We start from the raw sequence: 15,463 nt of genomic DNA, 5'->3' as shown, positions 1-15,463 counted from the left end.
CACAACACGATAATGACATCATCAGTCACCACAGCCCAAATTGAAAAGCGGCAAACAAATGAAATATTCAGCAACCTGAGCACCGTGTCTCCCTCGCTCCCCTGCTCCTGCCTCAGGTGATTGATGGTGGAGCAGGGGAGGAAGTCTGGTCCAGGCATTGCTGTGTGGAGGTGAATGAGGGATGCCGAACCCTCGTCCAGACGTGGGTCAGCCGCGCTAGCATGTCGCTGCAGCGCCAGGAGGCTGGTCACGTCAGCCGCCAGGCTCCAGCATGTTGTCTTTTTTTTGGGGGGGGGTTGTCTCCAAACACAAGCAATCGTCCGACCCACAGCAAACCTGATCCGATCCACGCGTAAACACTCTTGTGACGGGGACACGAGGTGAACTGATGCTTGATATCAGCTACATGTCTTCACTGAACTGTAAACACCCGAACCACAGTAGAAGATTGCTTCCAGCCTGGAAAACACAGAGCGCAGTTATCATTCACGGAAATCTAATCACAGACGGGAACAAAGCCCTGCAGCACATGACAGACATGTATCTACCCAACTCCAGTTGAGGGGAAACCCCACCCCCAAAACTCCCACCCACAGGGCTTTGATTCCTGTCTGTGTCCGATGGGTTGCACTGGCAGGGAGGCAGGCCACGGAAAGTGGATCCGGGGTATGGACACTGTAGGCAGACATCCCAGCCAATCACACTTGAGGCTGAGGCGTCGCCATGACGACAGAAGTGGTCAGGAAATGACCAAGAAAAGAGCCAACATGAGAGACGTGGGTCAGACAGTCCGAGATGATGATGAGGATGGAGCGGGTTGCCAGGTTCACTCTCGCAGAAATCGCTTCTGCTCTGCTGCGTGCTTCGATTCGACAAATTGCAGCCTTTGCGATTGGTCCTATAACATCACAACGATGATTGGAATCTCTTTTATTTCTAAATACCTGTTTTTTAAGTATCGTTTAAGGAAAACTAACGGAAGTTACTTTTGCATTTTATTGACACGACAAGACAACAGAGCGAGAGCAGTCTGAGCGGAGTCGCCATCGGCCGCCGACACAGCTAGTAAACCGGACTATTTTGTCCCGTGTCCCTGCGGCGATATCTGAACCACCGCCACACAACTGATGTTGATGCCGTTTGTCCCCACAACATCTGACCGGCGGGCATCATCTGCTAAGCTCACACTGGTTACTATTTCTGTCTTCTTCTCCCGAGTCTGAGTCTGAGAAAGCCAGTCGTGTGGCGTGTCGGAGCTGATAGCTTGGTTGCTAATGCTACAAACACTTCACGATTGAGATAGTTGCCAAAAACACCATGAAACAACTAGTCTAATCAGGGTCCCCCCCATGATCTGCTGAAACCAATCACCAACTGACCTAACTCCAAATGTGTTGCAGCCAACCCAACCCGACAGAGAATTGTGGATGGTAAATCTCATTCCAGCCTGCAGCCACCCTGACTCTGACCACGACTTTAGCTCCCTGAGCAGCAGAGTGTTGAGAGTTTCGTGGCGTAGTTGTAGACATGTACTCACCCACATCTGTGCTCTCACTCCTGCCACCACTGTGGGCGCGCAATGTTTTGAATTGCCACACTTGAGAAGTGGAGGACCTCTCTGTTGGGCGGGGTGTGTCCCATCGATAGACAGGGAGGCGCCCCACAGTCCACATCCACACCAGAAATTTTCCACGCTGATGAATGGTGAGCGACTAATCACCCAGCCCGAGCTAAGATCAATCAATGTTTTATCACCTGGAGTCACAGAGACTGTGGACTTGTGGAGCATTTATTATTATTATTAATAATATCCAACATCCTGCGGCTGCCTGCTGGGCCACACTGTCCCCTCGTTCGGGAACCACGTGCGACAACTGAAGCACCATCATGTGACCCCGGGTTCTGGGCCATATATAGAATTTATAGAACTTATAGAGCGTTGACTTGAAACAAAGACGTGTCTGAGTGGTTTCTCTCGCAGCAGAGCTGGAGCAGGCCAGGAATCAGCTGATCAAAGTCTCACTAGAGCAGATGCACGGATGGATCACTTCCACAGTGAAATGCCAATGAGGTCTGAGTCACGCCCGGCCAGGAAGGCACTCTGTGCCGTGCGCGCTCCGAACGGAACAGAACAGGTTACACCCACAGCTATGGAAAGAGCATCAGTGAGAGGCTGGAGGTCCGCAGGCGAGGATGTTGGTCTTTGCGGATGTGTAAGTCGTGTAAGTGACAGTTTCCAGACTCCGGTTGTGACTGGCCGCCGGGTCAGATAAACAGAGGAAGAGAGCAAGACTGCTGTCCTTTGAGTTGGTCTGGATCTGTCTTCCAAAGCATGCAGTCAAAGCACACACACACACACACCTCCATGAGTTTTGGAAGAAACCAGAGTCGCCGGAGTCGCCCTCGAGTCAGCCAACATTCATATAGCAATGGTTAGCTAGAGCTCGACGAGTGTTGACATGGCTGGTCGCCATGACGACTCTGCGCACCCCAAGGTCGTCCTGGCGACGCTGAATTATTTAGCTTTGATTCTGCTGCCGCATGAATCATGAGCTGACGAAACGTGGAGAAATCTGCACCTGAGAGGTCAGAGATCCAGAAACGGGATCGGGCTGAGGACCTTCAAAGGACGTCCAGAACCAAACTACTGAAGACGAGCCCGGTCACACACCGAAGAAGAGGAGGAGTCACTCAACACCTGGGCTGTTCAGCCGTCACTAAACATGGAGGACGCCGAATCATTGCTTTGCTGAACATGACAGGACACTTTGGAAGAGAAGGAGCGAGAGGAGGAGGGAGGAGGAGGAGCCAGAGGAAGAGGAGGAGCGCAAGGAGGAGTATGAGGAAAAGAGGAGCGAGAGGAGGAAGAAGCCAGAAGAAAAGGAGCATGAGGAAGAGTGGGGTGAGAGGATGAGGAGCATGAGGAAGAGTGAGGTGAGAGGATGAGGAGCATGAGGAAGAGTGAGGTGAGAGGATGAGGAGCATGAGGAAGAGGAGGAGTGCAAGGAGGAGTATGAGGAAAAGAGGAGCGAGAGGAGGAAGAAGCCAGAAGAAGAGGAGCATGAGGAAGAGCGGAAGCATGAGGAAGAGGAGGAGCGCAAGGAGGAGTATGTGGAAAAGAGGAGCGAGAGGAGGAAGAAGCCAGAAGAAGAGGAGCATGAGGAAGAGTGAAGTGAGAGGATGAGGAGCATGAGGAAGAGCAGAAGCATGAGGAAGAGGAGAAGGAAGAAGAGAGGAGGAGAGCTTTCCACTAAATCTTCAAAGTGTCCTGCTCATGTGAACGCGGCATGTCAGATCCAGATTTCGGCAACTGGCCAGCGCTGCATTACAAGTGCAGGTGGCCTCATTGGCAGAGGTTGCTGGGTCACATGACCAGGCTGAGCGGACAGCAACAGCTCGCCGTGGCACCGCTGCCGGTAGGATGGCGTCCTGGGTGGGCGGACCACATCAGAGGCGCTGACACCGACATGACATGAGAGGTGCTTCCGAGGCGGGGCTCGGCAGCGTGGCGAGTCAGACACCGCGACTCAACTGTGCCGCTCCAGGTTGGAGCTCCACGGAGACACTCACTCAGGTGAGTCTGAGTTACAAGGTCCCAGTGAGTCAGGTTCTTGTGGACTCTTTGGACAATTCAGATTAGTTAAAGCTAGTCCTGACTCACACACTCACCCCACTTGTTGTCTCTGAGTCACGATCAGAGGCGCAAGTCACTTGATTCAGACTCACCAGGAACTGATCGCCATTGAACACATACGTCAAGCCTCCACTGTTGCGGTGCAATATGGGATGTGTGACACGTGGCGGGGGGGAGATGGAGTGTCGCACTCTGCGCCGGCACCATCAGGTCTGCTCGTGAGGGTAAGTGAGGTTGATGGTATTTATTTTCCAAAGAAAAATCACGAGCTGTGAACTGCTAATCAAATCCCCTGAAGAAGCGAGCAGCGACGGAGAAAGATAAATCATGATGATGAAGAGAGGCAGCATCTGGGGGAGCGAGGGGAGAGCGTGGAACAGGTGACGAGAGCATTCAAGACTTTTCCTGTTCCTGCAGCTGCAGGGACGTCCCCCACTTCATCCTCTGGTTTTAAGGTCAGCGTCTCCTCTTCCTGTTTCATATGTCGTCATGACTTTTGATGCCTTTTGTTCAGAATATTAATCTGCATGAGCCTTTTGTTTGTTGTTTTTTTCCTCCATGTTAAAAAATTCCATCTCTGTCTGAATCGTGTTCATAATTTTCCTTTCATTTTAATGTCTGTTTTTTTAAATACAAATACTTGTCAATGAGAAGTGGCATTGATACCATCGCTGCATTCCTTGTTTCTTGAAGGTAAAATACTTAAATAAAATGGTTTCATTTCCTGCGTGGACTCATGCTTCCCTCTGTTGGCGCGTCAGTGTTTCCTTCATGGAGAATCCTGCGACAATGTTTACACACTACCTGAAAAACTTACAGAAAAGATTCCCAACTCATGAGTTAACGCTCAGACACAAGGTGGCTCACGTGACCTTTGACCTCTCATCTACACGCCGCAGCGATACGTGGAGACACAGATCTTACATAATGAGCAGCTTCACCATTAAAATTTCAAGTCATCCGTCTGCTCCGCCTGCAGCAGGCTCCGAGTGCCAAATAGGGGCACGGATCTCGCACCAGAAGCAGCTCCTGGCTCCACTGACACAGATGACCTGCATGACTCGACGTACACTTGTTTCACAGCTGAACAACACGAAACGCTCGGCAACTATTAGGTACAAAGGTCACAGCAAAGACAGGTCAAGGCTGCTGAGAAATACCAGGCTCACTTTCACTTTCTACCGCCTACGGCCTCCTCGCCGCACCCCTCCCCCCCACTCTAGGAACCAGAGCGACCTCCGCAGGAGTCACGGTCACGTCAAGGTAGTGATTCCTCCCACAGGCAAACTGGATGCCTCCATATAGGAGGGCACGGAGTGAGTCCCGGGGTCACGAGAGCTGAGTTGGAGGACGTGCGGCCGCGATCACCCAGCTCCGGTTTCACACTCTGGTAATTGAATTGGAGTTTTTTGCCCCCAAAACTAAACACCTGATTAGAAGCCCATGTTTCATTAATTACACCTGCGCAGCAGATTAAATTACTCACAGTGAGAAAGAGCCAGGAGGGATTCCACACACACACACACACACACAAGCGGCGGCCCACTCACTTCACCTGAGCGGAACCTCGGGCCGGCTTGGCAGCCGCGGCGGGCTTCTGTCGGAGCCGTGCAGTGGAGGGATCGATACTCTCAAGTGCTGCGCCGCTGCAGCGCTCAACTGAGAGAGTCCAGGAAAGTTAGTTTCTCGGAACAATCGCGGCTCGAGCGGGTCGACGTGGACTCCCGAGTCAAAGAGGAGTCTTACATCATCACCTCATGCATTTATACATTCTATCGACTTGCGCTCCGCAAGTACTCATGCACCTCCTGTCAATCAGCGGTTACTAGAAAGTTTCTTTCTCCCAGAGTTTTAGCCTGCAAGCTGTCACTCTGATTTCCTCCCACACAGTGGTTAAATGAGCCGCATCATTCTGACATTAATCTGTAGTCCTCGCACGTCGAGATCTCCTCATCCATCCACTGAGGGTGGAGGGGAGGCAGGTCCCCAGGAGGGGCCCTCCGTCTCAAACTCCAGAATCCAGTCACATGGAGCTAAACGTTTATGTGTGATTCCAAAAGGCCGCAGGTGAAGGATCGACACCTCGGAGCATGTAGAGTGTGGTGCTTCAGCCTCATGGCAGAGTCGGAGTCTCCTGCTGTAATGTGTCACTTCGGGAACAGGTTTGCTCCATCCATTGGCCACCGCCCATGATCAGTGTGCTCGGCGCCCCTACCTTTCCTACTTGCTGCTCAGAGGTCAGAGGTCAGACCGGGGAGCAATGACTTCACCGGTGACACTGCGAGATTATATCTGTGACACGTTCAATCATTCATAACGGCTAGCAGTTGAACATCTAAAGAGGCATCAAGAATTCATCCCTTCATCTATATTTCACACCTTCACGTTCCCCATCATGACTCATTTATTTCCCTTTACCTGTTTTCATTTATTCATAAATGTCACCCTCATTAACATCATGGCGTCTGCTGCCTGTCGAACTCATGGTTCGGGGGCCAGCGCCGGCCTGCCCCCTCACAATTGTGGCCGAACCCAGCTTCGCTGCTTCGACAAAGTGAATACAAGGGCTTTAGCTTTCACCACATATCAGCAGCTTCATGTTGTTGGCACCCCCCGGTGACGTCACCCGATGCAGCAGTTCCTGATGGGAAGGTTTGTAATCCAAGATGGCCTCCCCGAACGTAAACAGGAAGGAAACCAACAACTTCTGTTTGTGTTTCCTCTGTTTCTGTCTGCAAAGAAGTTGCTGCTGTCGTGGACATCACTCTCCTGTTTTCCGACTTCCATGAAGGGTAGGCACTGAACTGACCTCTGACATCAAAGGTTCACTGTGCTATGGAAGGATTCCGTTGGCAGAGCAGACCACCAGAGCACCAAGGAGTGGTCAGTCGGAGCGGTACCTCGGGTCAGCCGCCAGAGGCGCTGCTCAGTCCGGCGCAGCAGGGGTTAGTGTGCCGTTTCTGGTCTTCTGTGTCACGGGCAACATTAACACTGAAGACAATAGATGTGGCTCCACCCAAGCTTCTGTGACGCGATCATGACGGATCATTACACACTGACTTTGTGGAAAACCAACGGGCACTTCTGGCCGTGGACGAGTGAAGAGTGGATGTGAAGCCCAACAGGAATCTCTGAACAGGTTCGCTGTGACAGGGAAGGACTGTGCTCGAGTCCCAGTCCTCCCTCTAGTGACCCTGTAGCAACATGACCCTCTAAATAAGCTGTCGTCGGTCAAAGATGGGGGCGTGGGGAGGGAGGGAAGGAGGGGAAAGTCCTTTGTGAGGAGGCAGGATGACGATGCGTGTTGGGAATCCCGCTTTCACTCTCCCGGGGTTCACATGCTAATGAGCTGCCACCTTGAGGTTTGACTTTTTAAAAGCACAGCGTTCACGTCTGTGGGGGTAGGGGCTACAGCTTCATCACAGCCCTGATCCACCTGCGAAGTGATGATGGTAGCAGACACCGACATGAGTCCAGAACCGACTCGTCACAAGAGACTCGATGAGCAACAAGAGACTGGTTCTGATCGCAGTGTTGTGGCTAAGACCAGGCTAAGCTAGTTCTGAACCGTGATGGCGAACGATGCACGGAGAGCAAAGTCACAACATAGGACGCTTCACGGCAGTTCTCCGGAGGTGGTGCGCGCAGCAGGGCTACGTTAGCACAGTAAACGCACAAGAAAACAAAGAAACCTGTTGGCATGAACATCTCCTGTGTCCCGCCCAAGCTAGCACCGCAACACCACCTGACCTTTGACAGGAACACCAAGACTTTTGAAACGTTTGATGAAACGCCACGCGAGGACAAAGAGTCTCTGAATGATCTGTTGTCTCGCTTGACCATAGAGGTGGACAGTAAAGCCAAGTCACAAGGTTGGGATCCTGCTGAACATCAACCGTCACACAGAAGGCAGACACTGGAGTACAGCAACAAAAGACAACAAAGGGCTTGAAAATCGACAATCAACAAAGCAATGTGAATAAAAACAGAAGCTAAGCTAAGCCAGCTCATGTTCCACATACATGTTTGACAGGTTTAATATTTCGCCACCAAAGCCTGAACATTTATGAGCCTGGCCTGGTTGACGGCTATAACATAAACAATTCCATGGAACAATGTTTCAGTGGCTCATAGCACCCGACTTCCGCCGTACCGTCGACGCTGCTACTCGCTGCATGCCTTATATTTAGAATTATAACGGCTAAGACTGTTTATGCTAGCTCACAAGAAGTGTGTTCAGACTGTGGTAGTGACTGGCGTTTTGGTGTGGCACACAGGTGGAACACAATGGGGTTTCTGCGGCTGAAAGCTAGCTATCTGGAGCATCCCTGACACGTACTGAAGTTTTGGTGTCACTTTTTCCTGCGCATTAAAACATAACACTGACACACATCTGCGTGACGTCATTCCAAGGCATGGTCAACAGGTCTGCAGCGACTGGTGCTCGGCTAACACCACACTTGCGACTCCACTGCCGTTTACCGGCCACAAATCGATTGTCACTGTGTCTCCTGACTCCGGCTGACAGGTTCCTCCCTCTGAACCTCCACGCGTGCTCACAGAGTCGGATCTGAAGTCCGGGTCCGGCAGCGCCCCCTAGCCTGCTGCCCTCAGCATCCGCATCGCCCCGGAGCGCGTGGGCCTGCGGTTCCGCTGCGCGGCGCCAACTTTCACCCCCGCGCTCCCGCAGCAAGTTGACTCGACGGCCGAGTCAACAAGTCCGGGCGCAGCAGCGTGATTCCGGGATACTCACATGGACGTGATGTTCTTGAAGAGCTCCGCGATGTCCACGCTTGTTCCGTTGCTGCCGGCGTCCTGCGCGGCCAGCAGCGGGAAGAAGCGGCCGCTGTCCGACTTATTGCAATAGATGTCCGCGGGAGAGCAGCTGCAGGTCGGCGGGCAGTCCAGCATGGAGCTCAGCGAGGCCCGGAACACGCTCATCAGGAACAAAAGCCGGATCGAGTGAAACCATAGATCCATGTCTCCGGGCGAGCGATGATGGAGAAGAGGTCCCGATGTCCTCTGCGCTGGAACAGAAGAGGAGGAGGAGGAGGAGGAGGAGGAGGAAGGATGATGGTGCGTCTCAGCACAGAGGACGCTCTGTGTCTGCAACAGAACCCCCTCCCGACCGAAGCCGAATCCGAACGGAGGAAACCAAAGTCCAAATCCAGAGAAGACGAGGCGAGGCTCCGCTCCCCGCAGCCTCTCGCGGACGGTATCGTCGTCTCCTCCTGCTGAAAACCTCGGAGAAGTTGGAGCGTCAAGTCCCTCCTACCTGCCACACTGGTACCTGCGGGGGCGCGCGCGCGTGCGTGTGTGTGAGAGACAGCAGATGTATCGTCATGACTCCACCAGTGACGCCGCGGACCCGACGATGTTGGAGAGATTGACTTGGAGTATGGAGGAGGTTTCTTCTTACATCTCACACTAACAAGTCTGTCTCTCTGTCCTTGCGAGGACCTCTCCTGGTCATCACCCTTCCCCCAGCCTCTCCCCCTCAACACATGGCTCACGGAACCCAGTTTCAAGCCCCAAATATGAGGCAGAACCTTGTGTCCCCACAAGTGCAGCTGTACTCAGAGCGAGAGACTCGTTGTTACTCAGGTTCACGTCAGGAAAGTCTGCCTCGTTCTACCACAGACCAATCAACTGGCAGGACGGTGGTCACGTTCGCCTGTCAGCTCAGGTGGCCGCTAGATGGCGCGCTCTTCAGTAAAAGCGGCGCTGCTAAAACCGAGAGCGCCACCTACTGAACTGCGAGGACAGTGTTTCATCAAGCCCTTTAATCGTGATAAATTTATTGTCATGAATGTCATGTTCCATTTGGTCACATCAATAGTATCAGGAATAACACACACAAATCATCTTGAGAAAAAGTGACTTGTTGAGACGGACTTTCAAACTGCTGATGACGATTGAACTGCTGCTTGGGTCACTCCTGGGTTCGCGTGATCTTCAACCTCGACTCAGATGATAGGTCGGCGTGTCCTTCAGTTGCTGGTTCGAGTTTGAGTCAACCGACTCATTGAATTAACCGGAGAGCCACGGAGAGGCTTCTGCACCGACTCAGCTGATTTGAGAGCCTTGAAATGTGGGTCCACCAGGGGGGTGTCCCGGAATTGGTTAATCTATTCCTGTGAGGACATTTGGCTGAGTTGATGCCGTTTGACCTCAATCTGAGGGTTACAGCTTCAAAATAACTGGGTCACTGTAACTGGCTTCCAGTTTGGTTCAGAGTCCTGTTCAGGTGAGCCATGTGTTGAGGGGGAGAGGCTGGGGAAGGGGTGATGGCCAGGTGAGGTCCTCCCAAGGACAGAGATGCATGTGTGTGTGCCGGACAGAAGCTTGTGCGGGTTCATGGCATCCATGTTCTTATGAGAGAGTTCAGCAGGTCCAGCAGAAGCTGCAGCCAATTCATTTGTTCTGGCTCAAGGACAGAAGGTGCAACTGTAAGAGTGTGGCCGCCAGAAGTTCGGAAGCTGGCTCCACTCCCTGCCGTCCCTCGACACTGACCCAGGGACTCGAACCCAGGACCATGTGTGCTGTCTTTCTGAGCTCAGGTTGAGGGGGCAGCAGCAGAAGTAACCAGGCCCAATCTCTCTCCAGACAGACACTGTCTCTCACTGGCGTCCTGCCTCCGCCCAGCTGGACACCTCAAGGTACTTCTAGTAGCAAGTCTCTCATTCGGGAACTTGATCTCTGGTCGTAGAGATTATGACCAGCTCCGGAGACTGAAGGTCTGGACCGGGTGCGGTCCTGTAGTCCTGTAGCCAATGTGACCCGACACGACCCGGAAGTCAGAACATCTGAGGGTGGCAGCCAGGGAACGGATCTGCAGTCGATGATGCTTCAGCGGCGGATCTGAACCACAGACGGCTCATCACGCACCGCAGAGATGACCTGTCCATCATCCTCATGTGCTGCAGCTCGTGTGTTGTGTTTTTGAAATAATGATTTTTGTATTCTGGTATTTATCATTTAAAAATATATATTTAAATGTGGTTTGCCGTCATACAACACTACTATGTTGTCATCAATATACCATGAACATTTTGGTTATGATTGCATTCATTTACGATTTTTGCATCTTGAATCTGTTTTTTTTTATTATTTTTTTATAATTTTTAGCCTAAAGTTCTAGGTTCATTTCATGCTTACAGAAATTGTGATTTTATCTTCATGATAATTGTTTCCATATTTCTATCGATGAATTATTTAATGAGCTTTCTCTGGTTTCATTTTCCCACCTCGGTATTTGAGAATGCAGTGGAACTGGAGGTTTTGGACAGTTGATGATATTTTAATGGGTTTTACTGAGTTGAGCAGTGATTTCAAACTTTGCTTTTATACGCGCTTGTTTTCTCTCACGGGTCTTCATTATGGAGCCTGTGATGACGCACCTCACCGGCAGGTGGCGGGCGAACATTAGAGCTCGGGACGAACTTGGTGCCGTTCAGCAACGCTCGGAAGTTTCTGCCACTCCCGGACAGTGCACCCAGTCACGTGAGCAGCTCCAGACAGAAACTGCACATTTTGAATGATAAAACATTTGATCGCGTCACTGACATAAATCACCTTCCAGGTGACGATGGCGTGTTCTCACTGGCTTCCTGCTTCATCTTCCATCAGTTGCGTGTCTTCCAGGCGCCTCGTGACGCTTGCGCCATCTGCTGTTCGATTGGCTTCATTACATGCTGAATATTAACAAATATGGGGGAAGTGTGTGTGGTGCAATAAATCTCAGGGAGGAAATCAGAACGTAGAGGACATGAGGGGCTTGCAGGAAATAATGACCGTTTGTTACATTACATTAAACAGAACAATTTCATCATGAATATACATCGATTATCATTCATTTATGGAACAAACGTCTCACTTTCTGTGCGGGTGGATTTTTACAGATTTTATCAACTGAGCTGCTTCGTTTCCGTGGGTTTTTCATCTGAAGCAGGACGAATGTTCCAAACATTGACATAGTCTGGTGTGAAGGAGGCGGCGGCGGGTCGGCGAGTCAGATCAGCAGCTGGTGTCTGTGACTCGTCACCACTGGTCTCCAGCAGGAGGAGACTCAGAAGACTCAGAAGTGGCTCAGCTGTGTCGCCATTGTTTATACAATCTCTGGAGTTTCTGGATTTCAGATTCTCAAGTTGCCCTGGATCTTTGACTCAACAGCGTTCCTGCTTGTGCAGAGACTTGGGTCTTTGACCCATCAACTCCTAAAGGACTCGTGCAGGTCCGTTTGCGGCACCTGGTCAGAAGTGTGCTGGACTCTTTCTTAAAGGGTCCCCCATCAGGACTCCGGTGTTTGGAGTCAAAAGCCTCTGAGTCATGGCTCATGGGTTCATGAGGAGGAAGGAGAGGGGACACGATGAATGACTCTTATATGATCAATTCCTCCAGTGTTTCTTGTCGTCTTTTTCAACATGAGGCACTTTTGGATCATCCTCTTCCGCTTCTCTCCCTCGAGTGTCTCCAGACCACAACGGCTCCGGGAGTCTCTGAGTCTCTCTGCCTAATTGTGATGGATGGAGTCATTTCCTTGCCTGCTCTCCAGGAGGTTCTGCTCGCCAAGTCCTGCTCTGCAGGCTCTGCTCAGCAGGTCGTGACACTCCTCACTCGAGACCCGCAGCAGAGCCTCTCCCGGAGGGTCGGCCAGGTGCCCACGGAGGGTGTTGCTGGGAGTCGTCTTCACTCCCATGAGTCATGACTCTGAGTCCATCTGTACGACTCTCACAGGTCACAGGCACAGACCTGACAGCGTCGTGTTCCTCCTGCCACCACTTTTCTTATGACATCCGCCGCACTCTGGAGGAAGCGCCGGCGAGTGTCTTGAGGTTCAGTGAAAAATGCATTTCCTGTCATCAGTCCCCCCACGCCCCACGCCTTCTCCTTACAGAGGCTATTTTCACCCTAATGTTGCTTCCCTTCTTCTCTCCCCTGCTATCGATCGGACAAGCAGGCCGGATCAATAGATCGCTGTAGATCACAGCGATTGCCGCTCCGCCTCCCAGGATCCGGAGCGTTGGCTCATGTCTGCGACAAGGTTATGAAAGAGACTGGTGGGAGCGGATGCCGCGCTGGTTTGTTCTGACTGATGACCAGCTTCACTCTCCTGCTGGTGCAGAGGGATCCACAGATCCTTCTGGTCTTTAGCGCCGCAGGGCAGGACAACGCGTCTGTATGAGCTTCTTGAGTCCTCCAGATGCCGCCATTCCTCAGTCGCTGCGCCATTAAACCTTCACCTCCGCAGGGGACTAGTCAGCACCTGAAGCTCCCGAGTCGGCAGGACTCGACAGGAGACGGAGCAGGACTTCCATCCAGTCAATCAAAAAAAAAGAAAACAACAAGACCAGGACTACACAGAGACTTGGCTTGACCTGGCAAGATGATGACTTGGTGTGGAGACTTGGCTAAACTTGACAACTTGAGGATTTGACAGCACCAGGACTCAACCCACCAGAATGAAACAGGAAATAAGGCTAACAGAAGAACACAACCGGTGACCAGAGGTCGGAGATGCTCCTTGGTATTTTACCAGGGATGGTGAGGTCAATATTTTCTTTTAAATAGTTTCACAACAAAGTTTCATCACCAATTGTTATTAGTTTGCAAACGTCTTTATAAATCCCAAGATTCCCCAGGTTCACTCCTGCCAGTCTGAAGTGCAGACTTGTGAGGCTGAAGCTGGAAGTGGAAGATCACTCGTGTTGACTCGCTGAGTGGCGCCACGTTTGAGCATCTGTGAGAGACTCCAGATGAGTCACAGACTCCACTCCTGGACTCCAGAGAGGGCCGCACCATTTTGAAAACAACTGACAATGCCATTTATTTTTTGTAGCAATATATAACAAGAATTGCCACCGGATAACTTGGCAAAGAATTAGGTTGATCCTCACAAGTAGATCTCAAACAAGCAACAAATTGGCAAGAAGATAAAAATAATGAAAGAATGAGAAAAAAATGAAAAAGACTATGTAATTGAAGTGCCAGGGAGAGTTCCCTTCATGCAACTCTGGACTTCCAACACACATTAATATCATGATCGGCCCATGAGTGTGATCTCACTGCCGATCACAACAACCGATCACATATGTGTGACAGCCGGCGCTCTGATGAAGCCCAGCTGCTTGTGATGCGTCCGCTAATCCCTCCCTGCTGCTCACTGGCCAGCAGCACGTCTGCTGTGGAGCTTCTTCAGCATCGTTCCAGGTCTTGTGTCATCAGCAAGGCATCCACAAAAATCAACTTACGCCCTGCTTGACACACAGAGTGACTCCACCTTCACCTTGGAAGATTTAGTGGCTGAACTAAACGTGACCACTCAACTAGAGCAAATTAAACTCAAGTAGCAAGTAAAACTGCCAGTGGTCTACAAGTTTGGGCACTCAGTTTTGAAGTCCATGTCAAAGTGCACCAGGCTTTATCCCAATCGGTAAGTCTCATAATTGCTACGGAAAATACAGATCTCAAATGGCCTCACCTCCAGCACCTCGTGAACAAGTTACCACCTCTCCAAGACTGTGATGTGGGATTGTTGATTGGTTACGACTGCTCCACAGCGCTGGCTCCCTCGGAGGTGGTCGTGGGTGGTGAAAATGAACCTTTTGCTCAAAGGACCGTTCTAGGATGGAGCATTATAGGGTCAGCCAAGCCCTACTTGGACAGGCAGGGAAACCAAAGCTTGAAGCTACATCCGAGTACTGAAGGTCCTAGAATCTGACTTCAATGAAAGGCGCAATGAGGATAAGTATGTGTGCCAAGAAGATGTCTGCTTCGTACATCTCCTCAGTAACAACATTAAACAGAAGGAACATTACGTTACATTATGAGATGCCCCTTCCCTTCGTCCTCCATTTCTCCCAAACAATAAGAAGCTGTTGTTCGGTTGCAACATCTAAAACAAAAAGTGAAGGCCAACAAACAGGTATTATGACCATTACAGAGCCTTCATGCAAGATATCATTGAAAACGTTGACGCAGAACCAGCCCATTCACCTTCTGTGGGTACACCACCCAAGGAAGCCAGGTAAACTGAGAGTTGTCTTTGATTGCTCAGCAAAATTCCGTGGCATTCCCTAAACGACCCTCTTCCAACAGGCTATGACTTGATTCATTCTTTGTTGCTCCTCTGGTGGGAGGATGGAGAGTTGGCCACAGGACCAAGAGAGTGGAGAATGGCAGTACACCTTCTTCTCCTGGGTGTGCTAGCTTTGGTCTCAGATACCTGGCACGGCAACACAAGACTAACCACCATTCAGCATCAGCATCAGCATCCGTGGATAAAATAAACTCTGATGTGGATGAGCTGGAGTTACAACGGTTGACGAGGCAAAGGAACTGATCATCAGGGCAAAAGAGCTTTGCAAAAGTGGGGGTTTGTACGTACACAAGTTCAACTTGAGCTGGAAGAAAGTCCTCTCCTGTGTAGCACCACCTGAAAGGGCAGTAAGCATTGACAGTGTCAACCTTTATCTAGAAATGACACCAGAAGGCAATATACCTGGCATTCAGTGGTTTGTAGAGAAGAACCTTTACCTTCAATGTCAATGCAAAGGACCACACCCCAAGGCACCGTAGTCTCCTGTCAGTCACTGCTTCCCTGTACGATCCACTTGGGTTTTGGAGCCCCATTCACCCTAAGTGGAAACTGCAGTTGTGTAGAAGGGGGCGCAGGAAGGGACGATCCAATTCAGTTTGATCAAAGATTGAAGCAGGTCCTGATACCCAGATGTTACCACCCTCAGGATTTTGGCGCTGCGGTTGGATGACAGTAGAGAGCCTGTGTCATCCATGTGACTCCTGAAGACAATTTTGGGAGCAACTACTGGG

General features: G+C 51.0%; 1 protein-coding gene across 2 annotated transcripts in view; it reads right to left on the bottom strand.

Annotated features, from left to right (window-relative positions):
• Positions 1-9,204, bottom strand: part of ntrk3b (neurotrophic tyrosine kinase, receptor, type 3b) — a 69,873-nt gene extending 60,669 nt beyond the window's left edge. Inside the window, exon 1 of one of the 2 annotated variants that reach the window (XM_053866729.1) lies at positions 8,388-9,204. In XM_053866729.1, the coding sequence (XP_053722704.1) occupies positions 8,388-8,614 (227 nt within the window). In that variant the 5' untranslated portion in view covers positions 8,615-9,204. The remainder of the gene's footprint in view (positions 1-8,387) is intronic. The other variant, XM_053866730.1, reaches the window with a different exon arrangement.
• Positions 9,205-15,463: the final 6,259 nt, after the last annotated feature.

The sequence above is a fragment of the Synchiropus splendidus genome, chromosome 5 (assembly GCF_027744825.2).
Source record: "Synchiropus splendidus isolate RoL2022-P1 chromosome 5, RoL_Sspl_1.0, whole genome shotgun sequence".
Taxonomy (NCBI): Eukaryota; Metazoa; Chordata; class Actinopteri; order Syngnathiformes; family Callionymidae; genus Synchiropus; species Synchiropus splendidus.
Note: the sequence above shows the minus strand (reverse complement) of the source record. Positions and strands in the feature narration are given on the sequence as shown.